Below are 16,191 nucleotides of genomic sequence, written 5' to 3'. Positions count from 1 at the left end.
AGCATTATCCGTAAAGCCGTTGATGCCTCCATTGTTGACCGAGCAATGATTCCAGTTTGCCGCTCTGTTTTCGGAATACTACTGTAATCACTGCTGCCCGGAATATCTGCTTACTGTCAGACACTCCGAGGATTAATAATGTCGATGTCTCTTCTCGAAACAACTGTCTTCCAGAGCTTCTTGTTCCCCCGTGCCGGTGTTGTAGTCATGAGGCTGCCCGCGGCGCCGACAGATAGTGGATGAAACTATTGCCTGCAATATTGGTAGCCCCGTCGGTCATGACGCCTCTCAAAGCCGCCACTCACTATATCAGAGACCGACCTCTCTCTTTTTTGCCCCCTCAGTGACCGATCTTTCTCACAGGCAGTGACTAACTAAAAAGATGTAGCATCCATCGAACAAGACCATTCACCGCCTAACACGGTAGTCCGCGACGGGGGATAATAGTGAGGCAAACATCCAACATCCATCCCCAGCCTTTTCGCTCGGCTCATCAAGATCCACTCATGACCGTCCGGCCCCACCAAGGACCATCGGTCTCGCCTGGTCAGCTCCACCAGAGCAAGAGGTTGAGAAGCCGGCTCCAGATAGGGTTGTCATGACCCAGTCATGCCTAGTGTGTGACAGCTTCTAATCCAGCCCCTTGCAAGTTGTACGCCATGTTGTCCGAGCTCTGGGAGAAGTCGGTCCTGCGTGGGCGGCTGTTGATGCCCTCAGTGTGTCCCCAGAGGGGCTCCGGAACCACGGGCAGAGATTCCTCAGCATGGACATCTTTGTGCTTCAGGTAATTACACAAATATTAACTGTGCCTCCTTGTAGGACAGCTTTACTACTCCGACTGCCAGAGTTCAAAGCGGCACAGTCATGAGAATCCCTGAATCCTTCCTGGCAAAGACATGAGGACACGTCGCTTGGATCATCATTGCCTCTATCAGACTTTCTCATGAGTTGGTTCACAGCCCAAGCCTCAGATTAGCCAAGTTTAAGAGGAGTGCCTTGCATACCTTGCTTAACCTTCCAACCCTGGGACATCACTATACTGAAGTATAACTCAGGATACAGTTCGAAATCACACTCTATTATACCTAGACTTTTATAAACGCCATCTCCTCCGCAAACGCCTGCATATCTCCAACCTCTACCGTCCACGGGGCTTGGGTCCTGCCCGGTGATACTGGTTCGGCCACTTGACCTCCACACCCAGCTGCTGCGCGGCGCTGAGCACAAAGTCGGGCTCCCGAAGGAACTGCCTGCCCACGAGAACAAAGTCGGCCTGGGGCTTCTCGTCCTCCTGGACGACAGACCGGGCAAAGGCGCCGTCGGCGACGAGGCCCACCGTCGCGATGAGCAGCTCCTTTCCGTCGGCGCGCAGAGCCTCGCGGATCTTGCCCGCCAGGTCCGACTGGAAGGTCTGGTGAACCTTGATCTGCTGGGCCGAGGCGTTGCCGCCGCTGCTCACGTCGAGAACGTCGATCCCGGCGGCCGGGAGCAGCTTGGCCAGGCGGATGCTGCTCTCAATATCCCATGAGGGCTCTCCGCTCCACTCCATCCACTCCGTAGCTGAGAGGCGCAGCCAGAGGGGCATCTCGGAGGGGATCACGGCACGAACAGCCTCAATGATCTCAAAGAGGAAGCGAGTTCGGTTCTCGAAGCTACCACCATACTGGTCTGTTCGTTTCTGTATTACGAGTCAGCTACTCAACGTCCTTTGACCCAGCAACATGATATCAGGGGCAAACTTACGTTGGAGACAGGCGAGAGAAAGTTGGTGATCAAGTATCCGTGAGCGCCATGAATCTCAATAATATCAAAGCCCGCCTTGACGGCTCTCACAGCAGCATCCTGCCACTTCTGCACAAGTTCCTTGATCTGGTCCACCGTCAACTCATTCGGCGTGGCATGGTCGTCCGCAAAGGGGACCGCACTTGGTCCAACAACATCTTCAGGCCAGCCGCCCACGCTCTCAGGTGCAAGCGTCTTTGTAGCAGTGCCGCCGATCCAGGGGGCAAGCGTGCTCGCCTTGCGGCCGGCATGGGCGAGCTGAATAGCCGCCCGCGAGTTCTGGCTGTGGATATAGTCCGTGATGCGCTTGAGAGGGGCAATCTGCTCGTCGTCCCAGAGGCCAGAGTCGTTGGGGCTGATGCGGCCCCGGGGCTCGACACCAGTGGCCTCGACAAAGACGAGGCCGGCGCCCTTCAGAGCGAACTGGCCGAGGTGAACAAGGTGCCAGTCGGTCAGCTTTCCATCCTGGGCCGAGTAGGTGCACATAGGAGAGACTCCGAAGCGGTTATGGAGCTCAATGCCACGGATCCGGAGGGGCTTGAAGAGTGTCGGGGCCGAAGCCGGGTCAAGCGGGGTACCAGCCGGGGGCTCCTGGGCCGGGGTGAAGTAAGGAACCCCAGCAGCGGGCTTGTTCTCGATATCTTGGTTCGTCATTGTTGCGGAAATGTGTATGACTTGGCAGTGCAGGTCCTGTGTTGCTCTGGTTGAGCTGGGAGGGAGTCGAGTGGGATTTATACAGATCTCGTCCTGCTATCAGGTCTGCCTGGGTAAATAAGGTAGCCCGTTATCGTATGAGAAGGAGCCACCAAGTGGAACACTATGCGGGAGTCGTGCTAGAACCAGGGATGATACAATTGGGGTAGAAACTGGGCGTATCCACCAAGACAAGAGTGTAAGTCAGAGGCTGATTTGATGTTGATGCTGGATTCTTGCCTGAGGTGCAAACGGCCAGGGCTATATATACTGGAAGCTATCTCGAGCCATCCACCACGGCAACATTTCGGTGACTTAGCCAGATCCTCAGACAAAACGTTCTCCTCACAAGGCTAGTATCAGTATCTTGCGCATGTAGCACCCCTGGATTTCTAAGCCCAATGACGTGCGAATGGACCCGATCCTCACATTTACCTCGGAGCCTAGTTGAAACCCCTCATGGTCAACAGGGTCGGCCGCCATTCCTACACCCACTGGATTGGCTCCCGACAGCCACACCGCCGTCTTGTTCCCGGACCCTTGGGTTTGGTGCTGAATAATTCAACGGCTGACAAATATAAAAACTCTCAAGTTTCTCGGGGTGTTATTTCCGATCAGGGCTGATACTACGTAGTAGACTGGTCCACAGATTTTTGTTGGTTTGGTGGAGAGGAAACAGAGAATTCTACTCCATTCTTCAAGATTGGAGATCCATTGTGGGGGGGGGGGCTTCGGGACTGAATTCCGGACTACGCCTGTGGGCAGATTCCATGTTAGTTGAGTTGGTAGACCAATGATAGCAAAGAGATGTGTCTCTTGAGTCGTTGACGACCTTTCACGAATCTCAACTCTCATGATAGATGTCATGATGAGGATTTCCATAGGTAGAGCAACGTTTTTCTCGCACTGTTCCTCGCCACCGTTATCATCGGCACCACCGCACATGGCCGAACCGTGAACGAACATTCCAGAAGTCAACTCGACCTCTTCACCATGATGAGATGTCGTTGTTTCTTTCGCCCGAGATCAGTCAGCAGTTCCACTTCCCCTGCGTAGCATTAACGAGTGAGATTGCACCCAGGTCAGCAACTCGGCCGAGTTTGCCGGTCATCGTCCCTAGTCGGGTCCGAATGGTTCACTCAAGGCGGAGGTAGCTCTTTTATACATGCGAGCTTGCTGGTTTGGAGGCTCTGTGGACATCAGTCTCAATCGGTCATCATGCTGTGGTCATTGATGGTATCCTCTTTCTAGAAACAAGTGAGGAGAGGTCTGATTAAGTGATCTCCTCTCAAATCATCTACACAGAATAAAGTTGGCTTTCTAATTCACCAAAAGGGCATATCTCAAGCATGTATTGTTGATCAAAAGGGACACTTGATAACTCACATTACTTTGAGGTTATCTGCATTTAACCCGAACTCGCTAGTCCATCACAGGATCGTTTCATCAACCAGCATCGTCACCCCCGAAACCTTCTACAGGGCTAGCGGTTGGTGTGGCAGATGCAGGAACAGACCCAATCACCATCAGAGGCTTCAATGGCTGGACGTCATGAAGCCGTCATGGCTGCTACCCCGGATCGGCCCGTCGTCTTGCACCCTTGCACCTCTCATAAACTCAATATTCAACATCATGGCTTCATCATGGGTCAAAAGAAATTCATTTTGCTCTCTACCATACATGACAGACATGACAGCGCCTTCACATGCAGGAATGCGGTCTAGTGGGTGATAAATGGTATGAGTCGGCAGGCTACCCAACCTGCTTCTAATGATTACAAGTCAAAACTCCGGATATCGCTCCTTCAAGTCCATCAACCGACATGATGACCAGATCCAGTTCCGTATAAATCCTACAATACATCTTTTCCTAGATCATTCACCCCTTAAGAGTCGTAAGTGGGCTTGAAGGTCCATCGCTGGTTCTCGGTGTCCTGGGCAAAGGGAACACCAAGCTCGAAGAGTCGGAGAACGACATCCGAGAAGTCCTTGAAGAAGGCGTCGTTGTCCTTGGCGTACTTCTCGACGAAGGGCTTGAGCTTCTTGTCCTGGACAAGAGCCATATCGCTGGGAAGCATCATCAGAGTCTTGGTGGACTTGTCCTCATACTATTGGGAATTTCAGTCAGCAATTGCGTTTTTACATCACCTCAGAGTATAGTCTCACCTGAGCAGGGCCGTTCCACTTCTTCCACTGCCACTTCTCCTCAATGAGGAGACGGAAGTAGTCGTTGGTCAGGACAGTAGGAGAGAAGGTCCAGGGTCCGTCGAAGCCGGATCGGTCAGTGTGGCATCGGCCAAGAGCGTGGGCGCCAGAAAGAGCCACGATCTCCTGGTCGTTGAATCCCATGCGGTAGAAGATGTCTCGCAGGTGGTTGGAGCCCTTGGTGGCGTCGGGAAGACGGCCATCGGGAGTGCAAGCAGAGACATCACGGTCGCTGCGGCCAGGTCGGTAGGGGATGATAGGACCCTGCATCTCCTGGATGGCGCAAACACCAGCAAGGATCCAAAGATCAGAGTAGGTGATCCAGGGGAACTTGGCTACAGAACTTCTTAGCATGTAGTACTTCCAACAAGTGGCCAAAGAACTCACCCTTGACAGGCTCAAGGAAGTTGCGGGCAGCAATCAGACCAGCATTGGCACCGTGGTCGGACTCGGGGGCGAATCGCATGGTAGCACCGTTGCTGCCACCAGTGCCAGTCTCCTTGTCGTAGGTGCCGCTGGCGTGCCAGGCAAGTCGGAGGAGGACGGGACCGTAGCTGCCGTCATCATAGTCATCCTTCTCCTCCAGGCGGTTGGCGATCTCGTTGTAGACCTTCTGGTAATCGTCCTTGGTAGGGTTGAAGACCTTGGGGGTGGCGGAAGCTCCGTTGGCGTAGAAGTAGTAACCAGCACCACCAGCAACAGCGGCACCAGTAAGCCAGATCCAGGCCGAAGAGGACTTCTGGGCAGGCTCAGAGGAGTAGTAGCGGCGGCCGTGCTGACGGAAGACCTGACGAGGAGCAACGGAGAAGCTGCGGGTAGAGGCGCGGGTGGCCGCACGGGCGAACTGTCGGGTAGCGGAGGCCATCTACAATGTGAAAGAGGTTGTCAGCTTGGGGGGACTGTTATGATTTGGGAGGATAAAGATTATGGGTAGAATTTGAGCACATGGCGTTATCTTTCCGAGAACAAGAGCAAGCGTAGAGCTCGCTGAGCTACGAATGGAATGGAAAACGCAATTAGAGATAAGAGCATACCTTGATTGTGAGCGACGGTGAAATGATAGGACGCTGGAAAGATGCTGCTTCGTACAGAGAGGGAGGGAAGAGGAAGAAGGAGGAGAAGTGAAAGAATGAGATCTGAGACAGAAGATGGAAGGGAATGCCGGGTGTTTTGGGGAGAACCTGGGCCAGGCGCGGGGAGGATGGGCAAGACGGGCGCCTGCCGTGTTGATTCACAGAGAGTCCAGCTGGAGAGTCCCCGGCGCCGAGTCGCCGACGCGATCCATAGAAGGCCGCAGAAGGAGCTGCCCTGCTCTGCTCCTGCCCTGCCCACGCCGGTGATTAGTGTCGAGGTACCTCGGTACCCTCGCGATACCACCCCAGCACCTGGCCGACAGCTGTCTCGAGACGGTTACGGCGAGCGTCACAGGCTGCTGAAGCTTCACATCTCCCAGGTACCTCCCCTCCCGATAGAGCAGGTAGAGTACATCCGGGTCCAAGAACCGAACGGGTGCATTGAAATTGATTGCCCGTTATTGGACAATTTCGTGTACTCGGCCCAGTCGCTAACGGACCCGCGGCGGGGGAAAACGCCCTGGTGGAGCCGGTGGATATGGTGGAGATGCTTGGTCATGTTGATTTTCTTTCCTCTTAGAGGCTGGCTGGCGAGAAAGGGTAGAGCTCGCAGGGAGAGGCAGGGATTGCGACGTAGTACAGAGAGGAGCAGCAAAACAAGCGTTATTCCTGACGACGTCCTGAAAGAGGAAGTAGAGGCAGCCCTTTCGTCGTTGGTGAAGGTGAGCCACGAGGTGGCAGACCATCAGAGTTCAACTAGTCAGGTCTCGAGAAAAATTCTCAGAAACCTAGCCCTCCCACCATGACTTCAATCTTGACGCGAGGGGGGGACCCTGAGAAAGTCTCACCTCCACTACAAGTCAGACAGGCCAGAAGGGCACACATAAAACCCACCGGCGGCGAGGGCGGAGTGGCACCCGACCCGAACGGACGCCCTCCCGCATCAGCCCTCCTCCTCTTCTGCAATGACTCGAGGTGGCCATGATATCACGACATTGTCGATTTTTCAGTCTCCAATTGTTTCTTATCGTTGCTCCCCCCCTCTTGCGATCAAAGATCCCCTCCTCATGGTCCTCCCAGATTTTTCACCTCTTACCAATGGACAAAGCAATGTGAAGAAAACTCAAATCCTCGCGTTCAATCTTACATGCTCCATGTGCATGATTTGTCATGCTCGACTCCAGACACACCAGGAATGATGGACTCGACCAGTGGCAATCCCTGCCTGGGCCTTTCTGGGGTTGATTGAATTCCAAATTCTGGCATCCTTGCACGACCAGCAATTGTGCCGCTAATTTTTGTCATATCATCTAGTTGAATTTGCCGAGGTCAAGTTCCGAATGCTTCAACGGCTCTTATCAATATTCATCTTTAACCACCAAGTATAGAAGATATCCAGGTCATCCACTCCCCAAGAGTTCGCTCGAGGTCTCTATAGTTTCTACTCTGTCCTCCTCCCCCACTCCTGTCTTCCTCACCTTTCTCCTCCCTCCCACTCCAACCCGCTTAAGCTAGCAGCCAAACAGACATCCCATCGGATGCAGCCGGTACTTGTCGGAACTTCCGAATACCGTTGGCCACTTGCCGACAATCCTCCGCTGGATGCCGGGCACACCCCGTGTTCATCCCGTCGTCAAGAGATCTGTATCTGTCCATAGCTGCACTCCGCATTTCAGGGATGCATCGACCTGGTAAGCGTCGCCGATGCCTTCTGTTCGGGAACTAGTCCCAGATTCCCACGTGCCGAACCCCTTCTCCACGAGATCTTGTCTTCCAAGCAAGCAAAGTAATCTTGTTCCATGTATTTACTGTGCCTATCCTTATCCATTACCTGTTTCAATCCAGAGCATCCAGCCAGGACCAGGGAGCCGAATAGCTACGTCTTCAGCTATTCGCATCCATCCAAACCCCTCTTGCTATTCGCAGGGGCGCCAATTATAATACAACTCAAGAATACCACACTTGATTATATCCTCCTCTCGATTCTGCGCCTCAAACACCGCTTTTCATCTCCTCCGGTCTTCAAACCCTCATCCTTACTTTAGTTGAAATCCACGTTGCCTTGAGCATTTGGATCTGGCTCCCCGTGGGTTTCGTAGAAGTGAACGTATCGAGCCTCAGCTTTCTGCTTGCTCGTCTCATCTAGCTCGACTCGAGCGGCACCGTTCTCCTTCAGTCCCTCTCCCACGGATAGCCTAGCTACCGAGGATGGCCTATAACGAAATTAGCAAACAGATCATTGCAATGGCATCGGTTGACTACTCACCCGAAGATCTCTCGGTCGACTTGCAAGAATACCTTCATGGCATCCTTGTCACCACGCTCAACAAGATAGGTGAGGTACACTTCTGTGAGCTCCTTCTTGACCGATGGGGAGAGATGACTTCGCTCTCGAAGCTCGTCAAACACCTGCTTCATTCGTTCTTTGTGCTGCGCCTCTGTCTCTGCGCTTGTGGGCTGTTCCAGCTCAAACTGGAACCATCGGTCCCAGAACAACCGGCTGTCTGCATACCACTGCACGTTCTTGATGAAGACACCACGGGCCTCTTCCACGGAGCCCTTCGCCTTCCAAAGCAGGAGGGCCCACTCCGCAACCAAGGCGGCCTTGGTGTAGATGTCCACTGTGGGAGCATCAATCTGGTTCTTGTACACTTGAATGGCCGCCTCAATCCCGTTCTGGCGTCGCTCGACGTTGGCCCAGGACACGATGACCTCGACACAATCTGGCAACCTGAGGAGAATCGCCTCATGGATATCGAGAGCGACCTGCACCCTACCAGCGCTCTCTTCGAAGTATGCCCACTGCATCCGGATACCAGGCCTGCTGATGGGCACAAACATGGTTGAGGCGCGCATGTAGATGTTTCGCACCTCCTCTTCCTTTCCTTCTTGGCCAGACATCCATCGAGCGAAACGGAACCAGAACTCGTCGTAGTACGCGCACGTGACGAGACATCGCTCGTACAAGGCGACAATTCGTGAGTAATCACCTTCGGACTCCTCAAAGTCCAAGTACTTGCGCCAGTTTGCCAATTGCGAGTGCTCCAGGGGGGTGACGTGGAAATAAGGGCGTTTGTTCTCAGACTCGTACGTCCAGCGCTTGGAAACCTCGGTCTGTGTTGCTGTAAACACCTCGTAGTACATGGCGTCGATCTTGGCACGGATGTCACGCTCGACCTCCAGCTCGGGCTTTGGCGCGCCATATGCCATGGCTTCCGCCTCAACCTCGGACTTGAACCGCGCCAAGACATCAGCGGGCACAACCTCAGTCATGGGTCGGCTGTGTGACAGCGATCGGAACCGCTCGTAGTACCTTGCATACTGGTGCATCGGGATGCGGATGATCCTCGCGTGAATCGCATAGATTCTGTCATGGGCCTCTTGGCGCTCCTCGTACTCTATGTACTTGTCCCAGAAGGGATGGGCCAGGAAATCGAGGCCGGCAGCAGTCGAGCCGCGCTCAAAGAGTCTAGTTGCTTGGGTCAGACAATGTCAATCGTGCGGGAGGGAGAACTCAGGGGGCGGGGGCGGAGAGGATTAATACAGAGGGGAAGATGGTTGTGCAAGTGAGTAGCAAAACCGAGATCAGGTTCTCCCGAGCGGGTGACGTGTAACGCAAGGACGACTTTGAGGTTTAGAACGAGCACGGATGAACATCAACAGAGCCTGGCAGAGAGCGTGAGAGAGCATCCCGGCTTAATGGGGCTACTGCAGGCATATCTCACCATCAGACATCTTGACAGTGAAGTGTGAAGCCCTCGCGGATATGTCGACCGAGACCACACGGGTCAAGCGAAATACTGCGCCGACAGGCAAGTTAAGGGGATGGGGAAGGAAATCATCCAAATGAGACTTACTCTCTGACGAGGTGTGGGTCATGGGTTGTCTCCATCTTGAAGGAGCAGTAATCCGTCCACAAGTCGACAGAATTGGTGATGCTTGCGCATCCTCTCTCGTAGACCTAGGTCCGTGTCAGCGACATTCCTGAGGAGCATCCGAGGCACTCACCATCTCAGCAGACTCGGGGCCCGCAATGTTGAACTCCATATCGGCATACTTTTTCCAGTATCCGAACAGGAGAGGGAACTTGAGGAGGAATCTGTCGTAGGCATCGCGGAAGGTAGCGAGGGCTTGGGGGCTAGAGTTGCGGTTCAAGCCACCCTCGAGGGTCTCGCAGGCTTTGATGAGGTTTTCCCAGTTCTCGAAGTTATCGGGGTCGGCTTCCTGTGGGCACATGTCAGTTAGCCATCAAGATAAAACACCCAAGAGATTATATGTGGTCGAGACTCACCACCTCAGCATTGTGCTTGCGCACAGTCGCGTACTCCTCCTCGGAGCCGCCAAAGTGGCCGAAGTCACTCATGTCGCTCGAACGGCCAAAAAATTCTCTTTTTCGTGTCGCGTGATCTGATTGATGAAGCACACAGAAGGGCGATCAGGTCGAGTTCGCGGGGCGATGTATGGAGCTGAGAAAGTTGGAGACAGGAGATGACGCTCGAGGCTCACGTTCGTCGCGACAGAAAGGTAGGGGCTGGTAGTTCGCGCTGGCCGACGGTCTCTTTTGAGGGAGTACCTGTTCACTAAGTTACTTGTCAGCTCCAGCTGCACGTGCCTCGGGAAATTGCCGCACAAATTGGGCCGATTTGGGCTAGCGGGGCTCATGCAAGCAACCAAGTGACTTGATCAAAAAGTCATTTCGGCTCATCTGCAGCCTCAAAAGGTTCATCCGGCGCAACAATCTGCCGGTTTCCTGGTGACTAAGCAGGCGCCGAGAGATTGCAGATATTTCAGTTGCGTGGGGGCCGGAAAGAAGAATCTTTTTTTTTTTTCTATATCCTATAATGAGCTGGTGATGATTCTCACATAAACATATGATAGGAAGAGAATGAACGCTCTCTTATTAGAGAGCATGATCTCAATTTCGAATCTGAAGCTCGCTTACTGTTGTTTTTTTGTTCTTTATACGTACCTACTCGCTTCACAATCCATGGCTGTCAATGCGATCCATGTCTTGACAAGATCTGATATACAAGAGACTGTTTTGTCTTCTGGACTGAGATTTCGCATTAGGAGCAGCTCGACATGTTTCAAGAGGCCAGGATGTCAACTACCGTGTTCATCATGGATCCATTGCTTGCGACTCTTCGCAGGAAGGCATTCGCCGTCTCTGGTTTGCTATTCATGGATCTTAGATACTGGATCCTAGTCACCAATGTCCACGTCGACTACGAGTTACGCGTCCTCGACCAAATAACTGGAAACCTGATAAAAGGGACCAGCCAATTACTCGCATAATGCTTGTATATGCATTTGAGTCGGATTCAAATGCATGAAGACATGGTCTCAGGATGTGTTCTATACTTATCCCTAGGCAGTGAGGCTGGTTGCTTGTCGTGGACTGGCTTCCATCCACATGCCTCACATGCTGTACTAGAGCTGACCTCCATGTTTTCACCATGATTCTATAAGCGTGCCAACACACCGCTCTTCCCATATTCATAGCTTGACGCCATCAAAGTAACTTGATCCTTCAAGTAGTGCACACCTTTTGACTTTTCATCTTTTAATTATACTCCTGTCATGGCTGAGCTCCTGCCAAATAGCCTCGTCTACACGGTCTTGTGGAGCCACGTCCACTGAGAGTCCAGCCAGGGCGTGTTTATCGTGGCACCCCAGCTCAGAAACGTCATTCGCAGTGCATGTCTAAGCGCTTCTACCATCCTCAAAGCCCAAACCTCGATACTTCATCCCAACACCAAGTCAGCGCTTCAAGGCCCAACCTCTCTCACCTACACGTCTTGAGTACTTTTCCGTTCCAACCGTCGGTCATGGGCCAGCGGAGCCTCTGATGCTGCTTCGCAATCGCTTCCTCGGACACGTCGAACCTTGAGCTGCCCATCCCATGGTCTCCTCCTCCTCTCCTACAAGATGGAATACTCCTCCGCTACCTGGTCTTCCCAGGCTCCCGCCCCCGAGAAATCCTGCGAACTCTATATCCGCGACTACCCTCATCGCTCCATCGCCATTGCATCGTCCTCACACGCCCTAATCCTCCGGTACACAACTTCTACCAGTGAAGCCATCGCCAATGGCTCGCTTACATCCGTCGCCGCGTCTGCGCGACCCCGCGGGAACAACGGGGAGGCTCTCGTTTCCAAGTGCATGGTCGAGTTTGCGCCTGTGTCGAAGCATCTTTTACAAGACTATCGTCGTCTGACCCATCGACCGATCTACGGAACACTTGGCTTGATTGCAGTCAGCGGCGAGGTCTTCATATCTGTCATCACGCACGCAACAAGGGCCGCCACGATACGGCCCGGCGAGACGGTTGAGCGCATAGGCGGAGTGGCATTCTACTGTCTGAGCAGCGCAGATTACGATGACGTTGTGCCCCTTGAGTCTCTCGAGTCAGAATATTCAGATGCTGCCTCGGTGCAGTCCGGCCCTTACGGCCAGGGCCTCAGCCGAAGAGAGGTGGCTATGGAACATCCTTGTCATGACCTGCGCAACCTACTCAGCAACGGAACCTTTTACTACAGCACAGATTTCGACCTGACCAACCGAGTGCAGGACAGGTATGTCGGTTGGGACTCGCGACTGGCACAACGCTCACATGGATAGACCTATCAACTCCAACTCGTTTGAAATCGACAACTTCGACGATGCCTTCCTCTGGAACTCGTTCATGATCAGCCCCCTGGTGCAGTTTCGGTCACGACTCATGCCTCAGGAACGTGCAGCTCTTGATTCTTCGCGAATTCTCACTTCTGCAATCAGAGGTTTCTGTAAGACAATGACCATTCCGTTGAGCTCCTCGCCCATAAAGAATGTCAAGACTGGCATGCCCTCTTTCATGACACTCATCTCGCGCCTGTCTTGTCAAAGAGCCGGAACTCGTTTCAACTCACGAGGCATTGACGACGACGGGCATGTTGCCAACTTTGTCGAGACTGAGACGACATTCTGGAGTCCGGCGGGAGTCCTGTTCTCGTATGCCCAAGTCCGTGGTTCCGTGCCAGTCTTTTGGGAGCAGGCTGCCGACCTCATCCCAGGACGTCAGAAAATCACAATAACCAGATCTCCGGATGGTACACAGCCCGCATTCAACAAGCACTTTGAGGAGCTTGAACAATCATACGGAGCCGTTCACGTCATTAATCTTCTCAGCGAAACCAAGCCAGGTGAGGTTGAGTTGAGCACGCTCTACCACAACGGTATTAGGCACTGCCCCCTGAGCCGACCAGGGCCAGATGGCTCATGGGATCGTGCCCTCTTGCGGGAAACAAACTACGATTTCCACGCCGAGACCAAGGGGCCTGCCGGGTATGAAGCTGCTCGAGATATCCGCCGCTACATTGAGGATTCGACCGATGGTTTTGCCTACTTCCTTGCAGAGGAGACGAGTGACCCACGGGAGGACCAAGATGGCTCTGGACATGCACGCATGGTGGTTGTGCTTCAACAGGAGGGTGTTTTCCGAACCAATTGTCTGGATTGCTTGGACCGAACCAACCTCATTCAGACCATGATCTCGCAAATGGCTGTCGAAGCCTTCCTAGGACACCGAGGTGAATTCGCGGCCTCTGACTTTTGGATGAGGCACTCCAGTTTATGGGCAGACAATGGAGACTCGTTGTCCAAGACGTATGCTGGGACAGGCGCGTTGAAGTCGTCATTTACACGGCATGGGAAGATGTCTCTGTCTGGCGCTGTGGCCGATGTGCGCAAGTCTGTTCAGCGCATTTATCACAACAACTTCCTCGATCCTTCTCGACAAATCACCATCGACATGCTCCTGGGTCGTCTCGTTGGACAAGCACCGGTTCACTTGTTTGATCCCATCAGCGACTTTGTGTCTTCCGAGTTGGCGAAGCGAGGCGGCGAGTTCACTTCGTACAACGGTATTACAATATGGGTCGGCACGTTTAACCTCAACGGCCGAACAGAAGGCGTCGATCATGACCTCGGTCCTTGGCTGTTCCCAGAATCCATGGGCAACGCCCAGCCAGATATCTACGTGGTTGGCTTCCAGGAGATCGTGGAGCTTAGTCCACAGCAAATCATGAACAGTGACCCATCTCGGAAGAACCTATGGGAGCAAGCTGTCAAGAGGAACCTCAATGATCGACAGAAGCGATTAGGAGGTGAAAAGTATGTGCTACTACGAAGTGGGCAGCTCGTTGGAGCAGCGCTATGCATCTTTGTAAAGACGCCCAGTTTGGCCAACATTAAGAACGTCGAAGGCAGCGTGAAAAAGACTGGCATGTCTGGCATGGCTGGAAACAAGGGGGCTGTTGCGATTCGCTTCGATTACGCCAACACTCACATCTGCTTCGTCACGGCGCATTTGGCAGCGGGTTTTTCAAACTATGAGGATCGCAATCGGGATTATGCAACTATTCATCATGGTCTGCGTTTTCAGAGGAACCGAGGCATCGATGATCACGGTAAGCTTTGCAGAGCCGGCAGCCACTTGCTGTATAATGGGGAGAGCACATACTAACACGAGTAGATGCCGTTATCTGGCTGGGTGATTTCAATTATCGCATCGGCTTGAGCTTGGAAACTGCAAAGGCTCTAGTCAAGAAGCGTGACTTTGAGGCCCTGTACGAGAACGACCAGCTCAACCTCCAGATGGTAGCCGGCCTGTCGTTTCCATTCTATTCGGAAGCTCGCATCACGTTTCCACCCACGTACAAGTTTGACATTGGGACTGATGATTACGATACTTCGTACGCTTGCCCATACCTACCTGTCTACTGATTGTGCTTGTACTAACTTGATCTTAGTGAAAAAGCTCGCATTCCCGCTTGGACAGATCGTATTTTGAGAAAGGGCCCTAACCTCAGGCAAATCCTGTACGACTCGGCGCCTCTCAAATTTTCAGACCACCGACCAGTCCATGCTGCCTTTGAGTGCAGGGTGAGCATCGTGGATGAATCTCTGCGGGAGTCAATCAGCCAAGAACTCTATCAGCGCCGGAAGGCCGAGGTCGGGGACGCTACAGCGCATCTCGGCACGGGCGAAGACAGCGATGATGAAGACCTGATCGGATACGACTCGATAGAGCCGGGACTGCCACCGGCTAGTTCGGACCGCCAGAAGTGGTGGCTCGACAACAGACAGCCTGCTCGTGCGGCAGTGCCTGTCCCCAAGGCCAGGAATGGGCAGACGGTTTCTCTCAACCCCAACCGCCCATCGAATCCCTTTGGTCAAGCCGAGGAACCGGACTGGATATCAATCCCGAGGTCGTCTTCCAAGGCTTCCTTGTCGAGCATGTCGAGCTCGCCGTTTGAGAAAGTCAACTTGCCTCATGCCATGGCATCAGCTTCAAGCATCCCGCCTAGAAAGCTACCCCCGCCATATGATCCATCAACTTTGCCAGCCAAGGTTGGACGTCTGGCCCTGATGGACGATCATGGACCAGCCAGCAGAGGAGAAACGCCGCCTCCGCCTCCACCCCCGCGGCGGCAGACTGCAGGAGCGGGACAGGGAGGCAGCAATGGCTTTGGACTTAATAGGACACAGACGCAGCCGCTGCCAACGCCCCTTCGACCAACTTCGGCAGCCTCCCACACTTCACATGCCTCGCAGCAGCACGGCAAGAGTGGGAAGCCGGCGCCTCCAGTGGCAAAGAAGCCAGCACATCTGGCAACGATATCTCCCATATCAAGTCCAGTGGGAAGCCACAGCACCATAGACGATGACTTTCGTCCTCCATTGCCCACCAGGGCGGCCACGGCTAGTTTGGTAGCAAGCCCTCATCCGCACGGGACTGGGGCGGCAACCGTGCGAAAACCCGTGGCAGGGCCAAAGCCCGGGATAAACGGCTCGAGCCCGAAGCCGTCAACTCCGGTCGGAGCAGTGGGTTTGCCCGGGATGATGGGTGGGGATGTCCGGGGTGGACGCCGAGCGGCACCACCCGTGCATCCGAAACCACACCTGCAGCAGCATCATCAGCCGCATCAACCGCAGCAGCAAGGGACGATGGACCTGCTAGGCTCGCTGGACGAGGGTCAGGAGATGGGAGGATGGGAGACTCTGAAGCCGAGTACGAGAGCGTAGCGGGACACAGAGAGAGAAAAAGTGGTTTAGCCAAGTTAGATCTCGGGCTGGGTCTGGTGGGTTTGGCGTTTTAGGGTTTCTGCGGGATTGAAGCGTTTGAGTACAGTAGGTGCAGCAACAGGTTACGCAGCTGATGGGTCCTGTAGATTTTCTGCAGCTGGGACCGGGGGTTTTCAATGGGATGGAGCTCATTGACATCGTGTGTGCCCAATGAATATTCATCTTCCGTGTTCATCCATTATCTCCTCAATATCAGAACTGGCTAGACTGCCCTTGGTGAAACCTGGTGATGAACAGGGTCGGTCTGTCTCACGACTCGTGAACCACAGCCTGCATCATGTGCCCTCTCCCCGTCGGTTCAGCCACAGTTCCCT

General features: G+C 53.8%; 3 protein-coding genes and 1 pseudogene across 4 annotated transcripts, besides 1 other annotated feature; 1 reads left to right on the top strand and 3 right to left on the bottom strand.

Moving 5' to 3' along the window:
* Positions 1–1,138: 1,138 nt before the first annotated feature.
* NCS54_00060000 (Oxidored-FMN domain-containing protein) lies at positions 1,139–2,436 on the bottom strand (the record flags this gene model as incomplete). Its single annotated transcript, XM_053146248.1, has 2 exons — positions 1,139–1,678; positions 1,744–2,436. The coding sequence occupies 2 exons, from the start codon at positions 2,434–2,436 to the stop codon at positions 1,139–1,141; spliced, it is 1,233 nt and encodes a 410-aa protein (XP_053002223.1).
* A 1,924-nt stretch (positions 2,437–4,360) lies between these two features.
* On the bottom strand, positions 4,361–5,544 carry NCS54_00059900 (Peroxidase; the record flags this gene model as incomplete). The annotated part of the gene is made up of 3 exons (XM_053146247.1): positions 4,361–4,582; positions 4,641–5,014; positions 5,067–5,544. The coding sequence occupies 3 exons, from the start codon at positions 5,542–5,544 to the stop codon at positions 4,361–4,363; spliced, it is 1,074 nt and encodes a 357-aa protein (XP_053002222.1).
* Positions 5,545–7,793: 2,249 nt separating this feature from the next.
* Positions 7,794–10,115, bottom strand: NCS54_00059800 (Hypothetical protein; the record flags this gene model as incomplete). The annotated part of the gene is made up of 5 exons (XM_053146246.1): positions 7,794–7,965; positions 8,019–9,221; positions 9,610–9,713; positions 9,761–9,976; positions 10,044–10,115. 5 exons carry the CDS (start codon positions 10,113–10,115, stop codon positions 7,794–7,796), a joined length of 1,767 nt encoding a protein of 588 aa, XP_053002221.1.
* A 1,475-nt stretch (positions 10,116–11,590) lies between these two features.
* On the top strand, positions 11,591–15,817 carry NCS54_00059700 (annotated as a pseudogene). Its single transcript has 4 exons — positions 11,591–12,327; positions 12,374–14,199; positions 14,265–14,484; positions 14,542–15,817.
* Positions 11,591–15,817: a sequence feature.
* Positions 15,818–16,191: the final 374 nt, after the last annotated feature.

This window comes from Fusarium falciforme, chromosome 1 (assembly GCF_026873545.1).
Source record: "Fusarium falciforme chromosome 1, complete sequence".
Lineage (NCBI taxonomy): Eukaryota > Fungi > Ascomycota > Sordariomycetes > Hypocreales > Nectriaceae > Fusarium > Fusarium falciforme.
Note: the sequence above shows the minus strand (reverse complement) of the source record. Positions and strands in the feature narration are given on the sequence as shown.